The sequence below is a fragment of the Eurytemora carolleeae genome, unplaced genomic scaffold (genome assembly GCF_000591075.1).
Source record: "Eurytemora carolleeae unplaced genomic scaffold, Eaff_2.0 scaffold95, whole genome shotgun sequence".
NCBI lineage: Eukaryota > Metazoa > Arthropoda > Copepoda > Calanoida > Temoridae > Eurytemora > Eurytemora carolleeae.
The window spans coordinates 306,862-332,865 of NW_019396113.1; the positions used below are offsets into that span (position 1 = coordinate 306,862).

At 31.1% G+C, this 26,004-nt stretch overlaps 2 protein-coding genes across 4 annotated transcripts; one reads left to right on the forward strand and one right to left on the reverse strand.

Annotated features, from left to right (window-relative positions):
• The first annotated feature begins 917 nt into the window (after positions 1-917).
• On the forward strand, positions 918-16,276 carry LOC111695301 (uncharacterized). Of its 3 annotated transcripts, XM_023464565.1 has the most exons (14): positions 918-1,155; positions 1,940-1,979; positions 3,911-3,987; positions 5,157-5,206; positions 5,865-5,897; positions 5,985-6,053; positions 7,320-7,373; positions 7,541-7,586; positions 7,981-8,143; positions 8,573-8,687; positions 9,256-9,318; positions 10,838-10,901; positions 12,028-12,110; positions 12,431-12,571. In XM_023464565.1, exons 1-12 carry the CDS (start codon positions 1,066-1,068, stop codon positions 10,899-10,901), a joined length of 864 nt encoding a protein of 287 aa, XP_023320333.1. In that variant the 5' UTR covers positions 918-1,065; the 3' UTR covers positions 12,028-12,110; positions 12,431-12,571. The 3 variants fall into 3 exon arrangements, with proteins under 3 accessions (XP_023320333.1, XP_023320335.1, XP_023320334.1); XM_023464567.1 differs by lacking the exons at positions 12,028-12,110; positions 12,431-12,571 and adding an exon at positions 16,194-16,276; XM_023464566.1 differs by lacking the exon at positions 12,028-12,110.
• LOC111695287 (serine proteinase stubble) lies at positions 12,893-24,804 on the reverse strand. The gene is made up of 14 exons (XM_023464545.1): positions 24,763-24,804; positions 23,761-24,091; positions 22,855-22,929; positions 22,509-22,572; positions 22,110-22,193; positions 19,539-19,618; positions 18,871-18,977; positions 16,616-16,697; positions 16,202-16,388; positions 14,339-14,420; positions 14,144-14,149; positions 13,829-13,880; positions 13,690-13,733; positions 12,893-13,297 (listed from the first exon to the last, which is right to left on the reverse strand). The coding sequence occupies exons 2-14, from the start codon at positions 24,058-24,060 to the stop codon at positions 13,165-13,167; spliced, it is 1,296 nt and encodes a 431-aa protein (XP_023320313.1). The 5' UTR covers positions 24,061-24,091; positions 24,763-24,804; the 3' UTR covers positions 12,893-13,164.
• Between the last annotated feature and the right edge of the window lie 1,200 nt (positions 24,805-26,004).

Consider the following 26,004-nt stretch of genomic DNA (forward strand, 5'->3'; position numbering starts at 1 on the left):
GGATATTAACCAGATTTATAGGCCATATTGTTAGGGTTGTAACTTTGATTAGTTCTAGTTCTAGTTCTAGTTCTAGTTCTAGTTCTAGTTCTAGTTCTAGTTCTAGTTCTAGTTCTAGTTCTAGTTCTAGTTCTAGTTCTAGTTCTAGTTCTAGTTCTAGTTCTAGTTCTAGTTCTAGTTCTAGTTCTAGTTCTAGTTCTAGTTCTAGTTCTAGTTCTAGTTCTAGTTCTAGTTCTAGTTCTAGTTCTAGTTCTAGTTCTAGTTCTAGTTCTAGTTCTAGTTCTAGTTCTAGTTCTAGTTCTAGTTCTAGTTCTAGTTCTAGTTCTAGTTCTAGTTCTAGTTCTAGTTCTAGTTCTAGTTCTAGTTCTAGTTCTAGTTCTAGTTCTAGTTCTAGTTCTAGTTCTAGTTCTAGTTCTAGTTCTAGTTCTAGTTCTAGTTCTAGTTCTAGTTCTAGTTCTAGTTCTAGTTCTAGTTCTAGTTCTAGTTCTAGTTCTAGTTCTAGTTCTAGTTCTAGTTCTAGTTCTAGTTCTAGTTCTAGTTCTAGTTCTAGTTCTAGTTCTAGTTCTAGTTCTAGTTCTAGTTCTAGTTCTAGTTCTAGTTCTAGTTCTAGTTCTAGTNGTGGTACAGTACAGATTATCTCAAAATATTCTTAAACTATTTTTGTCGTGCTACTGCCTTAAAATTAACGTTATTGAAGCGTCTGAAAAATCAATTTATATTATTATTTTTTTAAAGTTAAGCTTGTTACATGTTTACGCACCCTATTTAAAAAATACCTGTCAAAATGAAAAACTATATAAAAATTTGCTTTCAAAAAGGAATTGAGTTTTTGCCAACAACTGAGGTATCCTATAATCCCTATATCTTTGCAATCCAATAAATAATCTATAAATAATCTAAGTTTGAACTATCAAAAGTGTACACCATCAGGTTGCAAAGATATAGGAATTAGACAATTTGAGATTGTGTCAAAGACTCAATTTCTTTGTCTAAAGTTTTAAGCTTCGACTTAATGTCTTTAATACTAAAAAAGTTTAATGTTGTTGTATATGATTTAGTCTGACGATGAGTACATCCCGTTTAGACGAAGGGTTAAACCTTTTGTCTGATTCCCTGGACACTCTAGCATCAAACATTCAACAGTTAACTCTTCAGGTTCATAGTTCTACTAGAGATTATTCAGTAAATATTCATACTCTTAGGTTCTACTAGAGATTAGTCAGTAATATTTATTCTCTAAGGTTCTACTAGAGATAAGTCAGTAAATAATTATACTCTAAGGTTCTATTAGAGATAAGTCAACAAATATTTATACTCTTAGGTTCTACTAGAGATAAGTTAGTAAATATATATCTTCTTAAAAAATTAAATAAATTGACACGTATTTTTAAAACAGAAAAACAAGAATATCAGACATGCCATTCTTCAAATGAACGGTCACTCTAAAATGTATATGTAGTCCCTATAGCGAGTATATATATATTAAGATTCCTCTTCTTGAATCTTCCAGTGTGACAATACATTATTCTGAGATCTTTTTTAATACAGACCCTTCTTTACAGAAACTGTCGAATTGTAATTTATTGTAATTTCATGTGAGCCTCCCTTTAAATAAGAGGAGCATGCCCGATATTCAACGGTACCCTTTTGAACCCTAATGTGATCAAGATTGTGGAAGATAACGTCGTTTTTTGAGCTTGTTAATTATTTAATTCTGATAATTTCTCCAAAGTTTCAAAAGTAAGAAATGCGCAATTCACTTGTGCAGAGAAAATGAAAATTTTTCAAAACAAAACATTGATATGGATAGATGGAAGAAGCTTTTAAGGGTACTTTTGTAGATCGGACATGGAGGGTCATTTGAAAATACGTTTACAGTCCTTTTAATCAATTGTTAGTCATAAGTGTTTTTCGATGATGTATTCTGTTGTTTTTACAGGTTTATATTCAAGAAGAAAAGAAGAACAAAGCAGCATTAGGTTAGATAAAGATTATAAACTGTAAAAAATAACAATCTACAGGTACCCCAATCTATAAGCCAGTACAACATGTACTGTATATGCATTCAGTCGTACTGTCTAGTCTGGACTACCGAATGTAAAGTTTTATGCAACACATGCAGCCTGACAAGATCTATTTGTGGGCTTTTTAAAGAAAACACAAATTCCAAATCCAAAGAGTTAAATCAGGGCTTATACAAAAAGAATACAAATTGACATACGAAACGAACTGAACAATTGCCTAAAACTCTAATCTTTTAATCCTGAAATATGTTGACCTTGATGTCATTGTGCCTTTCAAATTTTAAATCTGTAAATTCTAATAGGTCTGATCGTGAACGTTATTGATATATAAGGTTTACATCAGATTCCAAAGATATAAGGATCGGAAAATAAGAGTTTCATTTCAGGCAGGTAAGCGATGTCAAACAACCTGAAACACTCGCCGATTGAAATGTCATTTAATATTATTTGTGATAAAAAAATCCATCTTAACAAGCCTAATCCGATCCTCCAGTGATAGGTTGGTATGTACGATTCACAATGGTACAATAAAATACTTTGTCTAATAATGTATGACATCCATGTTTTTGTTTTTAAAAAAAATATTTTCATTTGTGGTTTCTTTTCTAAAGTGGGGTTGCGGATTTCTTACTTCAGAAAAAATGGAGAAATTAACTGAATTAAACACTTTTGTCAGCTATAAAAACGACGTATATACCACATTATTGATCACATAAAGGTTTAAGGGTTCCCTGTAAATCGGATTTTTAAATGCAGTGTCAAATTCATGAACCTACGCTTACAGTCCCTTCTTCTTTTATATATATTATTAATTTTGTTTGTTTGTCTTTCTGTCTGTTTGTCCGATTTGTATCCAATAACCGTCAAAACAGCTGAACAGATCGGACCCAATTTTTTTGTGGGACCTCATATGAACCAAGGTAAGGTTTATGGAACATCAAAATTGGAGAAAAAAATTCCTTGAAAATAGTTTGATTTTTTTTGTTGATAATGCACAAATTCGAAATGAAAATACACCAAAATTTGAAAATAATATAAAATGGCCGACTTTAGAGGAACAGCTAAACCTAAAATTATATTCAGGAAATGGAGCGCGAAGTGCTTTAAAAGCCTAGTTAATATTAAATTGCATACGTAACATCTGTATACTCTAAATTAAAAAATTCAAATTAAATTAAGTCACCTAATTGGGTTTTAAAGTTGGATGGCTTCAGGCGATAAAAAATCTTTAAACAAAAAAGACAAATAATCAATTAAATTCGACAAAAAATCGCTTATTTACAACAAAAAATCGCTTATATTGCATCAGAATAATATAGTTTCCAAATCTTAATTCTACTCCAAATTCTGTGAAAGCCTCTGTTTTTTTTTCAAACAATCACATATGACAATTTGTCGCAATCAGAAATGAACAGGCTAACTGAGCATATGGAATTCGTAAACTAACTAAATGTAAAATGAGAATCAACCTTACCCATCAGCTGGTTAATAAACCGCGGTTTTTGAGTACCTACATGAAAATAGGCGATTTTAAATCGCTTATTAGGCGACTTTCAGTCGTCAAAAATGAAAATATTTCTTTTTCAAAGAAAAAGATTTAAGATCATTTAAAATGCAGCTACTAGCCTACTAATCGTTATTAGACGATTTAAAGATGCAAATCAGGCGACTTTTAGTCGTCCATTATGAAGTTTTTTTACTTCAAAAATAACGATTTAAAATCGCTTAAAGTGCAACTATAAATCGTTTATAAAGTGACTTTTTGTCATTAATTTCACTTTTTTAAGTTTTTAATTAAGAGTGTGGAATATGTTAATCTTGAAAAATTTGTAATTTGATATTGGTTTTACTGAATTTATCATTGTTATTTTATAATCAATATTTAGATAAATTAACCTGTATTAGAACTCCAGTTATAAGACATATGACACAAACTATGGAAATGGAAAAGAGTCCTTGGAAGGTAAAAAATCTATTAATGTTCTTCATTTATGTTAAAACACCCCCCCCCCCTATGTCACCCCCAGGCTACCCATGAGTGTCAAAAAAAATTCTGAAACTTTTAATGTTTTTAGACTTTTAAAGGGTTTTATGCATAGATATATACACAAGGCAATAGATCGCTAATGCAGACTCTCGATTATCTCTGATGCAGATTGACTGTAAAGCTGAAAATTGTACAACCCCTTGTACACCACGAACTCGTCATTCAAATAGGTCATTGAATACGTTTCACTTCTTGGGGTCAATCCGTAGAGTATTTTTCCCGATTCGTTAGACATTTTCTAGCTATGCTTTAGCTGTGACTTCCTCGCCTAGCTAGCCTGGGAAATCGCAGCTAAATCACAGCTAGAAAATGTTTAAAGAATCGGGTATTTTATTCTTATTTATTTAAAGAAGTTTCATACAATCTAGGCTTCTCCCATTAACTATTTTAGCTTTTAACAGTTGCACTGAAAGTCGTCACTAAAACTTGTTCTAAATTTGTGTTTCTTTTTTGTTTAAATTGGTTCATTTTTAAAAGTAATAAATGTCGACATTTTTTTCCTAGGATACTTTTTAAAATTACACCTTTCCTTGGGCCATGAGAGTTGCCACACCTTTTTTACGCTTATTGGATAGGGGTTGAACTCCAGACAAAGTTATAGAGAAATCCTGAAATAAACCAAAATTATTAGTTTTAAAACGTTTTAAATAACTATTTAGAAATTTTCTCTTATCGAGAAGGTTCCACCCTTTTTAGATTAAATTTCGTGCCAAAATAATAGTGTTTTAGGTAATTTTATGAAACGTTTGTGAACTTTCAATGGATGTTTCTATAGATCAAATAAGCTTTGAAACAAAGCAGAAGTATTTCAATTGAAAAGAATATTTTGTAAATATCCTAAATTTTTCGGAGAGAATCCGGGAGCCAATCAAACTTTATAGCACACGTGCCATAATGTACAGCTAATTTAACTTTATAGCACGATAATTACTTTATAGGACGTTTATTATGAAATTCACGATAAAGTAATATGTGATTTGGCGGCGTCCACTTTTAATGTTTCTGAATATTCCTTTTTCCAACAAAAATTAAATTAAAAATTGTCTTAAATCAAATTTCAGATTTTTGACAAAGATTTTGTTTAGGATGGAATTCCAAAGTATAAACGCTCCATGGTGAAACTACCATTACTAAGGAATTATGTTCATCATATTCCTGAAATTGTGTTCATCATATTCCTGAAATTATGTTCATTATATTCCTGAAATTATGTTCATCATATTCCTGAAATTATGTACATCATATTCCTGAAATTATGTTCATCATATTCCTGAAATTATGCTCATCATATTCCTGGAATTATCTTCATCATATTCCTGAAATTATGTTCATCATATTCCTGAAATTATGTTCATTATATTCCTAAAATTATGTTCATCATATTCCTGAAATTATGTACATCATATTCCTGAAATTATGTTCATCATATTCCTGAAATTATGTTCATCACATTCCTGAAATTATGTTCATAATATCTCTGAAATCATGTTCATAATATCTATGAAATTATGTTCATCATATTCCCGAAATTATGTTCATCATATTCCTGAAATTATGTTCATAATATTCCTGAACTTATATTCATCATATTCCTGGAATTATGTTCATCATATTCCTGAAATTATGTACATCCTATCCCTGAAATTTATTCCAGAAATTATGTACATCCTATCCCTGAAATTATGTTCATAATATTCCAGAAATTATGTACATCATATCCCTGAAATTATGTACATCCTATCTCTATTATTATGTACTTTATTAAGCATGTTTAGATGTACATACATCGCTAGACCTGACAGCATTATAGATATTGGATCGGAAGGGTAAGAATTATTTCTTCATAACTTGTTTTGTCAAGAAATTTTCTTGACGTTTATGTTTTGTCAAGGATTTATTCAATTTATTTAAAGCGGATCTGATGAAAGAAAAAGTAGTAGGTCTTCTAAAGCATTGTCTACGGATGGATTTGGAACAAACAGGTTTTAATCTAATTTATTCTATTGAAATGCACTGCTTTAAATATACTTACTCATAGCAGCCCCAGTCAAATCAGAGCTATGCAGAGTAGCGTCAGAACCTCTGAGATCCGAATTAATAAGTTCTGGGCTCTGGCCCTAGTCTGCAGAGTACTTGGGAGAATGTGCATGCTTTCATCTGACTGAGGCCAAAACTTACGACAGGGTATCGTTATGAAAACCAGTTTTACGAATGGGCTTAGACAGTTTTGTGGATATCAATATTTTTGTTATAAAATATTTTTTCATTTAGCTTCTTCATATTCTCCACTTTTTTCAAATGTTCTAAATCAAAATCTACAAAATGTTAAGACCCCAAAAAGAAACTCGATAGTTTCGTTCAACGATACTCTTTTAAATTTTGAGCTTTGATGTTTCAATGATATATATTTGAAACTATTTGTATAACTTGGAAGGATAGGGTTTTTACATTTTGAATATTTTTCTAACATCTGAACAGTAGTGGAAAATTTTTATTTCACCTTAGTTACATTTTGTTTACCGTGCAAAACAATGCATTATTAGAGTTTTGGAAACAAAGAAAGAATTTTCAGAACGGCTTTTAGTAGAGTAATGTTTCTGTTAACTAAAACATGTATTCTTTTGACATCTAGAAAAATACAAGACAGCTTCCGTTAACCTCTTGTTTATATAAACTTCAGCGGCATTTATCACAGAATAATTTTCAAGGCGACATTTTAAAATTTTTATTTTGGTCTTCAAAAATCTGGGATTTACTCTGCTTGAATATATATATATATATATATACAGAGCGTCCCATCTCATATCATATTGGATTATCTCCAAGCTTTAACGCCAAAATACAAAATAATACTCGGAAAACCTATACATTTTTTTAATGTTTTATTTTTATTTTTTATTAGTACCTTTAATCTCAATTTAGAGCTATAAACGATCTAATGTGATGTGGGACACCCTGTATATAGAATACTAAAGATAAAGAGAAAAGAATTTGGGTATAAATCATAATGTGACATATATAATTGAACTTCTAGAAACTAGTTTTATAAAAACAATATCAAAGATAAAATAATGAAAACCCTAAATCCTAGTTTTATTTTTGTGAGTTAAGGATTTCTATCTATCTTTTTTCTTCTCAAAATTGATAAAAGCACAGGAAAAGAGTATCGAGCAATTCTTTGATTACATCATGACATGTAAGCTAAACTAATTGATATTCATATTTAAACCTTAAGTATTTCAATTTAGAAAAACGACATCAACATTTGGAAGGAGTAAACAAAAACTTTCAACACTAAAAAAGTAAGATTAACAGTTAACCTAATTATATCAGAATTTAAATCTATATTTAAAGTTAAAACGTTGACATTTTTGTCGGATTTAACAGGTTTTATTAGACATAGTAAGTAGTAATAATCGAATTTTATAAATAGAAATAAATTTAAATTGAACTATCAATATTATTTCAGATTTCAAATGACAACACTTCAAAAACAATCAATTGAAAAGAAAAAGGTAATTATTACACTTTCCGGTCAAAAATTGTTGAAGAATTTTAAAATTACTAAAGCAAATTTATCATATCAATATAAGGCATATTCATTTAACTTCGCAAACTATGAAAATTTAAAAATGTAAAAGATTGCAGATTATTCAGCGTTCTTTGGAGAATTTTCACTTTTTCATACCCCTTTTTCTAGCACCGTTTGCAACAAATTTTTAAATTTGCAATACACATCCTCTGGGGTCATGTGAAATACCATAAAAAAGGGTCCGATTGGTTCAGTCGTTTCGACGTTTATTGAATGCAAACATACACACAGAAAGACAAGCAAAATTTAACGAAAGATGTATATGAAAGATAAACATGTTCTTAATGTTGGATTGTTTTCATGATTACTTATTTCAGGATGATATTGCAGAAGATGTAGCACCAGACACTTCTGAAGCAGTAGCAGTTAACACGGAGACTATTCATGTTGACACTCTTGATGATATTCTTGATCAGCTTAAGCTGGAAACTGACAATGTCCCAGATAAATCAACGGATACTTTCAACGACTATTTCCCAGGTATACAAATGTATGTACGAACATCTTTTTTTTCGGCAACCCTGTAAAAAAATAATGAGAAATTAGCTTGTTTTACTAAAGTAATATTTTTGACATCTGTCACGTGAAATGAGTTTAATAGTACTTTGCGTTTATACAGTTTAACCCATTTAGTCGGAGATGTAGAAAGAATTTATAAAATGTCGTCTTGACAATTTTTTTGCTATTTTCAGGCTATTTTTATGCTATTACGCTTAAATTTCAGTAATTGTAAAAATATATAAATATATTTATTAAATATGCGGGAAAAGTTTGAAGAGCTCTATATAATTATTCCATTAATAACTTGCATCGTTCCATTATCGGTAGGTTTGGAAAACGACATTTCATATATTCTTTTGGTATCTCCAAAGTTCTTGGTTAAACTTAACGATGTTGTTTTATTTAAAGAGTTTGATGAATCCGAAACTCCAAACCGTGTCAGCCTATCTGATATCACCAATACAGAAGAAGAAGTTCAGATCAAACCTAGAAAAGAAATTAAGAACTCCTCCAGAGTAATGAGGTATTTTCAATTTAAGAATTCGACGGTTGCGTGTGTTTTTTTACTTTCATAAAATTAATAAGATACTGACAAGAAAATGCCTGAAACTTATCTCATTCCAAACATATTCTTACTCATCACTTATTCTGCTAAAGGATACTAATTGTGAATCAATTATGATACCAAACCTTTTAAATACAGACTGTGGTGCAATCTGCTACCCCGCTCAACCGACCAAGAGGAACTGAGCTAAGGGGTTTCCGAGCTAAAATTATTTTTAATTCTAAAATTACAGATATTCATGGCTAAGAGAGGTAGGTGGAGTTGGAATTAGTTCGGATTCCTTTATGTCTATTTCTATAGCATTCGCAAACCTTTTAAAATTTTGGAAATGTTTCTTTGAATCTTCTATAATATACTAAATCTAGTACATATATTAATACCAAGCGAGGGTAAACGGCGGAGATACATACAAGTAATATAGGTAAAGCCTAGCGCCTCAGCTATAAATGTTAAACTCACACAACGGCCAAGTATCGTTGGAGAGTAGTTTAAAAATGTCGTCTTTGTAATATGTGAAATATTTTAGTATTGTTTTGGAGGATGATTTTGACGAGCCCCTCCCGACACCCCCTAATACACCTAGTGCTAGGTAATGTTTGGAAAAGGGATTTAAAAGATCATTGTAGTAAGAATGTAAGAAAGTAATTAAGTTTAAGTAAGTAATTATTTATATATATGAAATATAACAAAAACTTACAAAATTAAGTGTTTAAGGAAAACATATTTGAAAACCTCCAAAAATAGAGATTGTGGGAATATTTCTCCCCAATTATAAAAAAAATGTAAAAATAGAAATAAAATGAAAAGGAAAGGAAAGGATAAGGAAAGTTACATATTTATTGTTTACATTATATTTAATATAAACTAGTGGTGGATTGTTAATATTTTTCGATTTTAAACTAACAACTTTTAGAAATAATAATGATAGATTTATTTGAAATGTTTAAAAAAATAAATTAGACTTTATGGGTTGTGGAAAAGGTGTAGGTTTTACGCAAAACAGTCATTTTTCATCATCTTTTTAATTCAAGCCAATTTTTGACATTCTTTATGTTTGATTATACCTTTCACTCTTTTTAATCTTTTAGTCTTTTCTTTGTAAAATCATCTTTGCTTTCCTCGATTCTTTCGCAAACATAGCATGTGTTAGAGTTTATACATTTGTTCTGCTGATAAAAATCTTCAATTAAATTCTGTTTAATTCGAAATAAGATTGAAATTAGAAAGCTTAGAAAAGTCATTTAAAACGGACTATAAGCATTATTTCAAGTGACCCTCTATCCAAAGAGAGCAATGCCCGATATTTTCAACGGTAAACATTTGTGTGTTCCTCATGTACAGAGATATGTGTGCCATGTGTTCCTCATGTACAGAGATATGTGTTCCTCATGTACAGAGATATGTGTGCCATGTGTTCCTCATGTACAGAGATATGTGTACCATGTGTTCCTCATTTACAGAGATATGTGTGCCATGTATTCCTCATGTACAGAGATATGTGAGCCATGTGTTCCTCATGTACAGAGATATGTGTGCCATGTGTTCCTCATGTACAGAGATATGTGTGCCATGTGTTCAGTCAACTTCTCGAAACACGCTTGAAGTAGAAGCTGCAAATTCAAGTGCGCGCTGTATTGACTTACGTACAGTCTGAACTCAATACTGCACAGTGCACACTTGAATTTTCAACTTAACACAATTGCGGGGTTTTAACAGTTTAAACACACATACCTCTGTACTCGATGACGACGACGACGGGCATTGATTCTTTTGCTGTCCTGCACATTTCAGGGCTATTAATTTACCTGGAAATAAAATAAAAAGTAGTTTCTTAAGAATTATCAAAAAAATACGACTCTCAAAAAGGGTATTTCGATATATTTCAATAAATCTTATTCAACCCTTGGAAGCTGCGAACATCTGAGCAGCTTTCTTCATGTGTGGAACAATGCTAAAGCATAACAGCTGTCATTAACTTTAAAATAAATTTAAGACGACATTTCATGCGCTCTTGTTTTGTATCCTTATATGTGAGATTAGCTGTAGAAAACCTTTCAAATGTGTAAACAGGTAAAAATTTGATTTTAATCCTAAAATGTTGTTTCCAGTGTGAGTGAAGAGTTTAGAATAAGTTCTCTTCCGACACTTCCAGAGGACGAATTTAATAAATAGGTAGTATTTAAACAAGTTTAAAGAGAATATTGCTAATTTTAATTAAAAGAATAACAGGACCAATTCACTACGGTACTGTAGAGTAGAGCCCTTTGTTGTATTAAATATACCTTGAGAATCAGAAAAATTTGAAATAGGTAGACGGCTTTTAGACTCAAGTTATGACTTTATATGGTCCAATGAACACAGTAACACAGGGAGTGTCTGCAGAGTCCACATAAGAAAATTACATAAATAATTTATTAACACTTGTTAGCTGGAAGTATAAATATGATCGAATAGTTTACATAGTTAAAAAAGGTACTAATATTTTTTTTAAAGGGGTTTTAAAGGGGGCACAATGTTGCCGAGGGAGGCACACATTGTGCCTCACTCATCATAAATGCTTTTGTACGCCCCTGACATCTATTTTACAGTGTAAACAGACCTGTTTTACTGAATAAGTGATTTAATATGTCAAATGGTAAAACTAATTGATTGTAAAAACATCAGATAAACTTTAGTATAGTTTTAATGTCGTCTTCTTTTTCCAGTTTTCTGGTATTAGGAAGATGTTGTCATTATCCTTCTTTGTGTCTTCTCCATAATCAGGGTTCAGTCATGTGTTTGTTGTTTATTCTGAACCAATAGAAATTGCATGGCAGTATCATCTATCTTTCTATCTATCTCATTATCCAATAAGAGATACATCCTTATTTCGGGGCCAAACAGTAAATTGAAATATTTACTTCTACTGAAACTACAGTGTGTTGAAATTACGATTGAAAACTATCCATTAAAAAAGTTTGAAGAGTACTATTGTGAATTGGTAATGTAACTCTTAAAATGTAATGCCACTTGAAATCACGTATACTAAATCAATTATTCAATAAATCAATCAAATATTAAGAATATACAGTCCCTTTGAGCTTTATTATAAACAATGAATAGATCTCAATGCTTGTTAAAATCTTTTAAAAACCTAATAAGATATTTTTCAGGACATTTTATGAAAAAAACGTAACTTGCATCCAAAAAATTTGTTTGGCAAAATAAAACAAAGCAGAAGACAAAATATAAAGTTCATTTCATTACTAATTTCATTTCATTTGAAAGAATTGTTTTGTAAAAATCCTAAATTTTTTAGGAACATCCGGGAACCAAAACTTTACGACACACATGCTATAATGTACAGCTAATTTAACATTATAGCACGATGATTACTTTCTAGTACGTTTATTATGAAATTCACAATGAAGTGTGTAATAATGATAAAGTACACTATAGTTTAAAAAAAAACTTTTCATGCTAATAACTCTTCAGAAATCAAAGTTGTTTTTGACATCGCTTAGGATTATAAACTAAAAAAGAATAAACTTTATTTTAGCCTTTTCTTAAACATTGTTTTTATAACACCGAAAACTGCACTTCTGTTTTTCATCTTGATTACAGAAATATTTAATAATGGATCATTTAAAAATACAAAAGCTTGTAAAAAAGTTGATTTCAATGTCGTCCCTTAGTTCTCTTTTTAATGATTTTTGATTTAGCATGGAAGCTGCAATCCGTAGAACGTTTCTTCTGGAGAGTTTAAAATTTGTTTGTTTATTTATTGATTTCATGCTGTTGTACTATATAGTGGATTATATATTTACTGATGCTTTCGGATACAAATAAAGCAAGATTGAGTATCTTCTCTTATTCCTTGTTCCTGTCCAACTGACTCCTGAATTCTCCTTTTATCCTTCCCGGATTTTATCTTTTCAACTCTTGGGGAGTCTTAACTAATGATTTCGACAAAGTACATTCCTGTCTTCAAACGTATAGTTTATGTTATATTAAGTACATAGAGAACCCTAAAACCCTATTCCGTATTGGTATAAACGGCCTCAAAATCAAAATGTGGTTTATGTCATGTTTCAACCCTGTTTCTCTGTGACTGTTGTGGTTTTCAAGAGTGCAAGAACCACGTTAAAAAAGGCATTTGCCATTTTGTGTTGTAAAAAAAGTAATAAAACATTGAACTAATTTATTTAAACTACTAAATGATTGTAAAGAAATTTATTAAACTGGGTTTTGTATTCACTGGCTGGTTTTGTAACAATAACAGTAATTTTCACGTTCTCGTCTATTGCACAGGAGTTAATTGGTACATTTCACGTTGTACAATATCATGTACACTGACTTAGAAACTTTTAACTATGTCCGGTATTAATGTTTTTGAACCGGTCATTCGGGCAATGAACCACGTAACACTAATCACGTGACCTCTAAAACGTGACCGTTACGGCGACTGGAAAGACACACCAGTGACCTTTTCTATCCAAGGTCGGTAATGGGTCATCCTCATATATACTCCAGGTAGGTTTGGGTATGCACACTTTATACCATGGCTGACTGTACCCATTAGAATCCATCTAGATAAGAGAGGTCACGGTCATGGTCATGGTAATACTCGTCTTCAACACCAAGTAGTCTTAGTTTCGTCATGGTCTGAATACGTGTTTTGGTCTGAATTGTGGTCATGATTTTACTCATCATTATGGTAATGGTAATGGTAATGGTAATGGTAATGGTAATGGTAATGGTAACGGTAATGGTAATGGTAATGGTAATGGTAGTGGTAATGATCTTAGTCTTGGTCTTGGTCTTGGTCTTGGTCTTGGTCATAGTAATGGTCATGGTCATGGTATTAGTAATGGTCGTGGTCATGGTCATGGTCATGGTCATTGTAATGTAATGGTAATGGTCATTCTCGTGTTCATTGTAACGGTCATGGTTATTGCCATGTTCAAGATTAAGAACCAACCTTCCATCCTCTGCCTGCCACATCAAGGGTCCGCCACTGTCTCCCTAGAATTAATAAATCACATTTTAATTCATAAAAAAACTATTAATGTGTTTTTCAACGTTTAGAAATAAAAAAAAATGTTGAAAACAGTTTTTACCTCACAGGAGTCTTTTTTCCCTTCAGCATACCCCGCACACAGAAAGGATTCTCTGAAATAAAATTGTTCAGTCAAATTCTTTAATTATCATTATTTAAATTATTAAAAAAATATCATATTTTATATTTTTCTAATGGTATATAATAATAACAATGAATTAGATATTTACGAATGTTTGTATATTCAATGAAGGATTGGAAACGGATTGGAAACAAAATAAAGAAAACTATATTAAAATTGTATCAAAAAAAGGAAAATTGTTTGAATTTATTTTTCTACATTTTTAGCAGAAATGTCCTTGCTATTTTAAGTGACCTTCCACTTACAGAGAGGCATGTTTTACAATTATACCTTAAACACCTTTATCTGATCAATAATATGGAAGATAAAGTAATCTTTCTTGGACTAATTAAAAAAAAAATCAAATAAAAATTATCAATTGTAAGATAGAAAAACATGGACTGCTGATCAGATAAAGGTTTCAATGGTACCGGTATGAATCGGGTATGCTAAGTATGAAATGGGNCTTGGCATAAATCATTTGTGATGACCGGGACACTCACTTGGTGAAGAATATTGGGTACTCCGCCACCTGCCACAAAAATATATTTTACAGATATTTTTAAATATCAAAAAGTAAATTTTACTTTTATTGCGTTTAATCTTTCTTTTCCGGCAACTTAAAACTTTTTTGATTTAAATGAAAAAAATAAGACACGAAATCAAGGATTTAATGCAAGGAAAGTTATTTCAGAGGTGTACGCATCTTTTGTACTGCAGTGTACTGTCACTGGGCGGTAATGTAAACACAAGACGGATGTCGAAGCCTGACATGGGATCCATCTTTCACATAAATAATCAATGAAATATTCTGGTCATAGGAAACTTTTATGTGAATTATCAAAATTATTAAAATTAAACGCTTTTAACCTCCTCGGATACTAAACGAAAACTGATGCATCTATTCTTGTTTACAAATTTCGCCCAGAGAGAACTGGTTTCAATATGTACGCAGAGTATACACGACTGAAATTAACTTTCCTTGCATTACATTCTTGCACGAAATGTACTTTAATGTTTACGTACTTTTTGAACATAGCAAAGGAAAATGGGGTTGTTGAAAAAACATTATAATCTTAAAGAAAATTAGTAAAAAGTAATCCGAATTTATACTTATTTAGTATTTACTATTTAGTATCCTAAATTACATTCAAGTTTGAACTAATGGCTGGATGAAGATAAATATGTGCAAGTGAAAATTAAAAAAATTATACTTTCTAGCTGCAAACCATAATTTTTAAACCGTTAGACAATCCCTGTTTTAAAAGCAAATATAACGGGGTACGGTTTACAAGTAAAACAGTAAGATAAAACTAAACAAACTTGACAGTATTTCCTTGCACAAGTCTCAATGCCAAAAAACGAAATTACAGGGTAGCAAACATTAATTCAAAAACTAAATTACAGGGTGAGCAAACATTCATTCAAAAACGAAAGTACAGGGTGAGCAAACATTCATCCAAAAACTAAATTACAGGGTGAGTAAACATTCATTCAAAAACGAAATTACAGGGTGAGCAAACATTATCCAAAAACGAAATTACAGGGTGAGCAAACATTAATTCAAAAACGAAATTACAGGGTGAGAAAACATTCATTCAAAAACGAAATTACAGTGTGAGCAAACATTAATTCAAATAATTCAAAAACGAAATTACAGTCTTTTTATTAAAAATTGATGTAGACCCCAAATGTGGCAGACGAATTTTAAACTCATGCTTCGATTTTAAATAGGACAATGAAACAACAACAATTGTGCTGCAGTGCACACTGTACACGGATCCATTCCACTTGTTAAGTTAATTTTTAATTGTTTAGACTGTTGACAACACTATTTTCGCTTTGACAACATTAAATGCTTATTTGTTAATTGTTTAAATGTTTGTGGGCCCAACTGTACAAAAGGATTAAAGGTATTCTGTAAAGTGGATTCTAAAGTTCCATGTTTTTATGATAACTCTGTTTATATTAATGTCGCTGGAAGATTAATTTGATGAACTATCCCAATATGTCGTGTAAAGTTTGAATTATGTACAACTTGATTTGTCTACCGGTCTAGTACTTCAAATGACCCGGAGCTATTTGTTGTACTTCCTTGGGAGCCCAGGTTACCCGCGCGTTGTCGTAAATTACGATTTTACCTATTTTTCCCTCTAAAAGTCGACCCACTCAGTTTAGAATCTCAAAACCAAACATTCCCGTGGATCTCCCGGGTTCCCCAATTCAAAATTTGAGGCAAATCGGTCCAGGGGTTCAGGAGTTATGATCGGACAAACAAACAGAGATTACAACTTTATATATATAGATATTCACCGTATTCAAGACGACCCCAACCAGTGACGATCCCCATATTATCGAGGAAATCCCCAGCATCTATACGCGGCATACAGATCGGAACCACGTGGGGCTGCCGCTCTATTGGTTCCTCCAGCTCTAGGATAGCGATATCATTCTCAAAGGTTGGCGCCTTGTAGTCTTTGTGGATCACAACCCGCTTCACCTAAACACAATTCAGGTTGTTACGATTCATTTAATGATTTAATCAAATAATCAATTAATCATTCGATAAGCTGATCAAAGAAGAAATTTTCCAGAAATCAATAAATAAATTTTTTTAAATTTGTTTTGATACAGCAAATTTTACTATAATATTTCTTGAAGTACTTTAATCATTAAATTGTTAAATCTAAATCAATAAAATTAAAATAAAAATAAATTTTATTTTACCCCTTTTTCTCTCGTTGACATGGATTCGGTGGGTCCGGATATATCGTATTCTCCTAGTTCTACCAGAAGGGAAGCTAGTAAACTGAAACAGATTATTTTAAATATTTTACAAAAAAATGGTCTCATAGCTAGATTTATCAAGGTATATTTATTCATTTTTTACCGAACAAAATAGAATAAAAAAATTATGATTACTAAAATTTGTGTGTACTTCATCGGATGGATATTTTACTAAAAAATTGGGCTTCTGGCAAAAACGTCACGTTCATTATTGAGAAAATATTGGATAATTCTGGCATTTAGGGGCATCAATTTACTCTTGTGAGTACATGTCTAAATGATTAAAGTACATACCCATACGCATAAACAATGTTCAAAATAAACCAATGAACAATGACCATAATAATCATACATGAACAAATCGGAACGAGCATTTAAAATGCAATATAATTTCAAGAAGAACAATGAACACGTTAAAATAAGACAATGTACACTTGATATTAATATAAACATGCGACATGTTGACACGGAAAAATTACAGCAAACATAATATATATACTTGTGATTTCTATGGCTCAAATCTCTGGGATTTATACAGTAGGGATGTTCAAAAACTCCTGAATTCATGGAACATTGCTATTCGCATTTTATTTGATCTACCAAGAGAAACCCATAGATATTTCATTGAGCCCATTTCTAATGTTCCTCATATTAAAACAGTTTTATGCACTCGTTTTCTACAATTTGTGACCAGTTTATCAAATTGTCATAAGCTATGTATTCGACTTTTAGTAGATATAAGTAAACATGATTTAAGAACTGTTTTATATAAAAATCTTGAATCTATTGCACAAGATTGTAATGTACAATCTAGAAATCTAAACGAATTTTGCGTGAAACAAAATATGATATACAGTCATATTCCTTTGGACCAAGAATGGAAATTACCCATTCTTCATGAATTACTTAAAGTTAAAGAAGATAATTTTGTTCTAAACAACTTTGATAATAATGAGATCGCAACCATGACCAACTTTTTATGTTCCGACTAGAAACTGTATTTATATATTATACTTTATTCTTGTTTTTGTCTTATCATATTGTACCATTTTACATTTTACCATTTTACGAAATAAATCTATAATTATAATATATCTAGGCAAATACATAGAACTCTACAATTAACATTTAAAGAGATATATATATTATACCAAGGTAAGGTTAGGCCATTAGAGAATTTGATAAACTCAGAATGCAAGAAAATCTGTAATACAGAAATAAACTTAGTCTCGGTGGGGGTGTACAAATGTATGATTGTTGTTTATAAATAAACGCCACCGAAACTGGACTTGAACCATAACATAGATGGAGCACAATCTTAAAGTTTTAGTCGCAGTTTAGAGTTATAGTTAGAGTAAGAGTTGGCTGGCCTATTCAATATACTATATCGAAAAAAATGTCACCGAATTCAACATACTACATCGTAGACTTTCTCACCAAAGTGTCAGCGTACTACTTCCTCTCAGGAGTATACTATATCGGAAAAAATGTCACCGAATGCGACATACTACATCGTAGACTTTCTCACCGAATTGTCAGCGTACTACTACCATACTCAGGGGTGACTACAGGATTTTTTCAATGTACTGCTGTAAGTACATGTCTAGATGATTAAATTACTTACCCTGGTTGAAAATGTACTGCTGTAAGTACATGTCTAGAAAGTACATACCCTGGTTGACAATGTTCTACTGTAAGTACATGTCTAGATGATTACAGTACATACCCTGGTTGACAATGTCTTATGTCGAAAATGTCGATATTCTTTTGACATAAGCCTAATTATATTGAATGTAAATAGACTGCTATACCAGTTTTAATCCACCGAAAATAAGTTCATTGTGTCGAATTCTTGGATAAAATGAAAAAGTTATGAGCTTTTAGTAAATATATATCAAGCAATAAAGGGTGACCAAAAAACTAAGAAGGGGGTTAAAAACAAAAAAATAAACATAAACCTCAAAAGGGTGCATCTATAATCTATATCTATAAATATAAAAATGTAGTAATCTCTGTTTGTTTGTATGTCCAATCATAACTCATGAACCACTTAACCAATTTCNTGTCTAGATGATAAAAGTACATACCCTGGTTGACAATGTACTGCTGTAAGTACATGTCTAGATGATTACAGTACATACCCTGGTTGACAATGTGCTGCAGTGAGTACATGTCTAGATGATTAAAGTACATACCCTGGTTGACAATGTGCTGCAGTGAGTACATGTCTATCTGAGATGAGAACGCCTCCACATTTATTTTTCAAGAATAAACCCAAGAAAGATCTCTCTTTGACTAGCACCTAGATTAACAATTTAAATGTGCAAATTAATTAAGTCTTTGCCACAAACTCAAAGCTTCAAATCCCTAAATATTTGCAACCTGAAAGTGTAAACCTTTGATATTTCAAACTTAGATTATTTGATCTAATAGAAGTCATGGTTTAAACTATCTAAGGTCTACGACATTGGGTTCAAAGAAACTGGGAAATTGGGACTGGAAAATCAGAGTTTGAGACAATGACTTAGTTTCTTTATTATTTTGAAAAGTCCCCCTTTGCAACATTATTCATTATTTTGCTTCAATTTTTATTTTATTCAATTTGCTTATTTCTTCCGTCCGTCAGTATGATCGATACTGATTCTTCCTGGCTTTCTTTTGGTTTTATTTAGATGTTTATTTCTTTTTTGATTATTTAAATAAAATAAGTTTCGATTTAAATTCAAAACTTAAATGCTTTTTAAAATTTTTATAACATTTAAAAAGATTTTAATTTGTCGGTGTTAATTCTCTTTTATTCTTTTTAAAAATTATTTTTACGACTCTTTTTAAAAATCTTAAAATTTTATTTTTTAGTTCTGACCTGCCAGGGCCAATCTCCAAAGTTAGATTTCTCGCCTCCAACAATTCGACCTTGACCTCGCAAAGGTCGAACTCCGCAATCTAAACACATAAAGAATAAGGCACTGTGCAAACCAAGTCGTGCACACTCTCACGCAAAAATCAAGCAGTATTTTGCCAATTACTCCTATCAGACCTAAGAAGCTGGAAACAAGTGCGTTACATTTTTAAATGCATATGCCTAGGGCTACAAAAAAATGTACCAATGAGGTGTTGAGGTAAAACCAAAGGCCAATCCGTTGCGACACTTTAAAGTCAAGGCTTTTATAAATATAATGGCTATCTTTCAGAGTTGTCTGTATTTCACCGACTTAAACCATTTCTTAATCTTTAAGTTTAAATTAGGGTTTACAAATTTTAGTTCAATCTCTTCTCTCGTTCGAAATTTTCGCGAAATTAGTTCGAAATTTTCGACCTTTAAATCTTATTCTTTCTCGCAAAATTACAATCTTCTTGATGCGAAATGGAAAGATTTTGATTTTAATCGAACGAAAATTGAATGAAAAGGAGGGAGAAAATTTCGTCGATAATGCATCGAAATTCGCGAAAATTTTGAACGAAAACTAATGAATTTCGTTCGTTCATTTACGCAAATTTCGTTTCACGAAAATTTCGTTGGAAAACCTAGTTTGAGTTCGGTGATTCAAAAACCAGCAATAGGTAGTTCAGCGACGTAGCTCAAATTCATTAAATTCTGTCCCATATTCAAAACGGTATCTTTTAGAAATTTTTTGTTTGAGTGACAAAAATTCTCAAGTTACTTTAATCATAATTAAAAATCATAACTTTCCCAATTAAAAAATAGAATATCATCATCAATCTTTGCTGTGACGAAGGTTTATCAGTAATGTTGTGACTTTGGAGGTATTTTTAAGCGGGGAAGGCAAACCTTTTTAAAATAAGTTTCGCAAAGAGCATGTTGATAATAAGCTTGACAAAATCCTTCACGCCTGTGTACAATTAAAAAATAATTTGTTCTGAAAATGACAACTTTGACAAATAATGATTGAAAGGGGTTAACTAATTATAGATTTCAACCTATAGTTAACTATTACAATTCAAATACAAAAAACACGAAGAGATATTAAAATTTAAAAAATTGGACTTTCATGGAATTTTATAGAATTTTATCTATCATTTATTATTACAATAGTTTTCATGAAATAATTACTTTTATACATGTAAATTGTTTTATACCTGGGTTTAATGAAAAATCAATCTTTAAAAATAAAAATAATTTTCTAAAGCTTTTTTTTGTATTTAGGTACTACTAATTCAACTTCATGCATTTTAATATCTTGCACATATAGGGTTGTTATAAAAGATTAATGATAAATAAGTATTTTTCCTGTATTTATGAACGAATTAATTCTTCAAAATTAAAAGTTCTGAGCTATAAAACAGATATTTAAAACCAACTTTGAAAAATATTGTAAATAAGAGAAAATATTTTTGACAAATAATTTCATGTTAACAAAAATTTTTAGAGAGGAGTGTCCGGCAAAGATTGTGATCTTAGTTTTACGGCTTATGACCACAAATTATACATCTTACCCCCTCCCCATCCCTTTCCCTAGTAATGGCTTGGTTTGCTATTTAAGATTGTAATGACTTTTATATGCAAAAGATATTGCAGAGTTTTATAAAAGCAAAATTTTACAGAAAATCTCAGGTTGATTAATCTTTTCTATTAGATCAGGAATACTCTGGTTTATAGATGCAAGGATAGAGTTTACAAACAGATCAAGTTGTTCATTCACCCATCAAACCCCCGTCACCCCTTCGGGTCTCCCCCTTGTGGTTGCATAACTGCGCCTCGTTTTGATGACTTAATAAGATTTAATTCTAAGTTTATGTTACAACTGAATGCTTTACTGCACACAGCGAGGTAGGGGAGGGGTTGCAGGACCGTCATGAGTCTAGCAAAATGGTCTCCAAGTCTATGTTTACGCAATTGAGTATTAAAAATGACCTGACGCTACCCTTAAACGTTAGAATAGATATTATAGAAGTAATAAATAATTTTGTTCAAAGAAAATATTTAATCTTTAAATAGCTTTCCAGTGTTTTCTTAAATATCAAAAATTGCTTAGCTATAGAAAAAATAAATATTTTTTCTAAAATTAGTTTTACATTACTTTTGAAAATATCTATTCTAAAGGATTGGGGTATGCGAATCCAGAGACTTGGAGACCATTTTGTGGGGCTCCTGGCGTCACTGCACCCCCTCCCTAACACAGCGCGGCTCCACGTCTAAAAGCTTTAGATTGGATGACTTTACTATTTTGCCATGAATGAATACTTAGAAACTCGTGTATGAAGAAATATTCTAATTTCTTCACAGATTCAGAAAAATAGTGACTATGTAGTGTACACCCCTTTCCCCTTGAAGACCCCCCCCCCTCCCCTCTTTAAATCTAAAACGTTTAAAAGCTATCAATAAAGTCATCAATGAAAATCTTTAAATCGAAGAGAAGAGGAGACCAAAAAATTATTGTTTCGTAAATTTTTTAGAAACATAAACAAATTCTACCTTTTGTATAATCCCATGATTGGGTTGTGGTGATGGTTGTTGTGGTAGTTGTTGTTGTGGTGGTTGTAGTTGTTGTTGTTGTTGTTGTTGTTGTAGTTGTAGTTGTTGTGGTTGTTGTAGTTGTTGTGGTTGTAGTTGTTGTTGTTGAAGTGGTTGTTGTTGAAGTTGTAGTTGTTGGTGTTGTTGTAGTAGTTGTGGCTGTTGTAGTAGTTGTGGCTGTTGAAGTTGTTGTGGTTGTTGTTGTAGAAGGTGTAGTGGAAGTTGTTGCTGTTTTTAAATCATAATTTACTTTATCTTTATTCTTGATTTTTTCTTCAGATTCCGACGGAATAGTGTTTATGGAATCCTGGTTGAAAATATTATTTTTATTGTTGTTGTTTATTATTGTCCAGGGTTTGCTTGTCCATTTATCAATCCATTGGAAGGGATCAAGAGTAGCTGGAGGATTCGTAGTGGATTCAACCTGCAATAAACAAGGGGATAAATACAACCGTCAAAAGGATTTTAATCTTTCTTTTGGTTTAACATTCTTTTGAATTTGAATGCTTAAAGGGACTGTTACGCGTAGATTCAAGTAACCCTCCGGCCTCCATCCAAAGATGCTAATGCCCGATTTACAATTGCATCCTTGAAAGCTTCTTCTGATAAGAATGAATTAGATATAAACTGTTTATTTTCATTTGTGGGTTCTCTACGAAAGTGACTTGATCATTCCTTGTTTATAAGAAGCAACGGAGAAACATACAGATTGTTCCTCTTGAATGCTATTTAGTTGATCTAAATGTTGCCAGGTTGAGAGGGAGTTGGATAAGGTTGTAATCTAAAAGAAATCAAGATTGAAAGATTATTTCTCGCAGGAAAAAGTTTTGGCTTGAAACCAAAACAGTTTTCGGTCTTTTAAAATATTATTTTCACTATTTTATCCGTATGTAGATAAGGGGGCCAAGAAAATTGGGCAGAAAAAATCAAATATATTAAATTGATTCTTTGCCACAAACTCTGATTTCTAATATTTATATATTTTTTATCCAATGTCGTAAACCTTAGTTATTTCAAACTAGGAATTCTGAGAGATCAAATGAATTTAAGTTTGCAATATTAGGTTTAAAAGATATAAGTATTGATAAATTTTGGTTAATGGCAAAAACTCAATTCCTTTGTCAGTTTAAGTATCACAAGAATCTAAAATAATTTTTTAAAACTACAGTGAGAACCATACAACTTTGGAATAGGAAGACGACTGTTAGACTTAAGTTTTGATTTAAAATAGTCCAATAAACTAAAAAAAAGAGTACTGTGCAGTGTTCACTGTACACTGGCCCATTTTTATATAATAAGTTGACTAGTAAAACTATTTTCTGTTTATAAACATATTACTCATATATTCCTAATATACAGTTTTTTTAGTATTACTGCATTTATAAATCATATACAGTGGAAGGCGGTTATATCAATACAATCAAGACGACTTTTATATTTAAGTTTTGATTGATAACAAGCTTTTTCAAATGTCAAGTATACAAGTAATCAAAAAGAAGCTTCTTTTTTTGTTTATCCATGCTGTTTGGCAGCTTGATAAACATCAAAATTGAAATCGAAAATCGTCTTCATTGTATTGATATAATCGCCTAATCTGTAGATTAGTTTATACCTGGGGTTGTATTGATTGTAAGGGTATAATTGAACCATTTGCGAGTATTATCGATGGAAGAGAGGTGGATTCAGGACTTTTTAGTTTTTCTATAAAAATACTAATTAAATCACTCTCTTGACTAGCGTACACAGACTCCTGCGTGGTTGTATCTATCTCTGGTTTAGAACTACTCACGACAAAGTTGTCCACAAGGTTGGTTTTACTTGATGGAAGACGACAGCAGGCTCCGAACAGGAATCCATCAATACATGTACCGAGCACAGTTCCTTTACTTTTAAAGCATTCGTAATTGAACATACACACTCCTGACTCTCCTTCACGCTCGACCCTATACCACAGATACTAATGTTTAATTATCAATCAAGAATAATTGACAGTTCGCAAAGTAAGTTTGAAAAGGACAATGAAATACTTGGAACAAATTTGATGTTATGCAGTTTTGTCAATAATGGGAAAAGCTGAAAAGCTAGTAAATATTCTTAAGGTTAAGAAAATCATCAACATCGTTCATGAAAAAATAAATAGGGAACAGTCATAAAAATTAAGGAAGACCCCATCAAAAGTTAAATATTTGTAAATATTTATAACTTAAGAATATACCAAAAAAATATGTTATCGTTTAAACTTCAATAATCATCTTTAAAAAAGTAAAAGTAAAACTAATCGAAGTCAAGCCTTGCAGTTGTTCCTTAAACTGTATATTTTAGATATTAGCTAATTAACCTACGCCATCATTATCAAGTAGAAATGTCAACTTTCATTACTTAATGGAGGGCAGGGTTAGCTCCAGGAGGAGGGGGGGGGGGGAACAAATTATTATGTCAATAGAGCAATTTTCAAATCTACCAGTATCTCAAGACCACCATGTGTTTATAAATATGTTTTAAGAAACTTTCATTAGAGATATTCGTTAGTTACTTAAATAAACATGTGCAAACTTTCCGGCATTTTGTATCTTTAAAAGTGACGATAAAAAATATTTAATTAGTTCTGTCATTCCTGCATTCAGTCGGGTTGATCTTGAATTTACTGGATATTCCACGATCTGAAAAAATAGAATAATAAATTAAAAGTTTTTAAGATTTATGAAATAATACCATTACTTAATCTGGAACTAACGTATGAGATATAGAAAGACAGACACGTAGTTAGATATATAAATAGATAAATAGATAGACAGATACAAAGGTAAATAGACAGATACAAAGGTAAATAGATAGACAGATACAAAGATAAATAGATAGATAGATAGATAAATAGAAAGATAGATATTGAGTGTACGGACCATGACAACGTCTTATTATTAGACCGCGCCATTTTTCTTTTATTTCACACGTCTGGAGAAAGTTTTCTTAAATCTCAGTTTCTCTCATAGATATTATATATAAATAGATAGATAGATAGATTGATAGATTGATAGATTGATAGATAGATAGATAGATAGATAGATAGTTAGATAGATAGATAGATAGATTGATAGATAGATAAATAATTAGATAGATAGATAGATAGATAGATAGATGCAACAATTAATTCACATCATGAATTCAAAAAATTTATCTTTTCATTGATTTCATTGATTTCCAGCGACTTATAATTGACTCTTGTATTTTATTCAGCACTGAATGCAAGAATATCATCAGAGATATTCACAATTTGTTTTTGAGCAAAGAGGTTCACGTGAAATTAATACAAAAACCACTTGAGAGGAATGAGTTAAGGATATGGGTGAAAAAGGGTTGAAATGTCCATTTTTTAACTCGAATTTTGTTTAGCATTTAATACTTTCAATTAATGTTTATGGTCAGTTGAGTTAGTTTGTGCGCAAACATACTCATGTCTACGCAAGTGTATTTCTAGTTTACGCAATTATTGCATGAAATTGTTTATTAGTATTTTGACCACACTAACCGAAGAAATGAAGTCATCTTGCTCTTCGATATATTTACAAACTATATCTACAATCTTCGATATATTTAGAAACTATACATACAATCTTCGATACATTTACAAACTACATATACAATCTTCGATATATTTACAAACTATGTATAAAATCTTCGATATATTTACAAACTATACATACAATCTTTGATATATTTACAAACTATATATACAATCTTCGATATATTTAGAAACTATATTTGATATAAACTTTGCAAAATTTTTGCGTGATTGCACATTATATATATATTGTATATTTATACATGGTGTATATATATATAGTATATATATATACAT

Bases quoted from the DNA above. Each gene is read 5' to 3' on its own strand.
- LOC111695301 (XM_023464567.1), top strand. From the start codon at position 1,066: ATGAGTACATCCCGTTTAGACGAAGGGTTAAACCTTTTGTCTGATTCC. The intron at 5,207-5,864 runs GAATTATGTTCA...ATACATCGCTAG, and splicing joins GTGAAACTACCATTACTAAG to ACCTGACAGCATTATAGATA. The intron at 8,688-9,255 runs GTATTTTCAATT...GAAATATTTTAG, and splicing joins AACTCCTCCAGAGTAATGAG to TATTGTTTTGGAGGATGATT.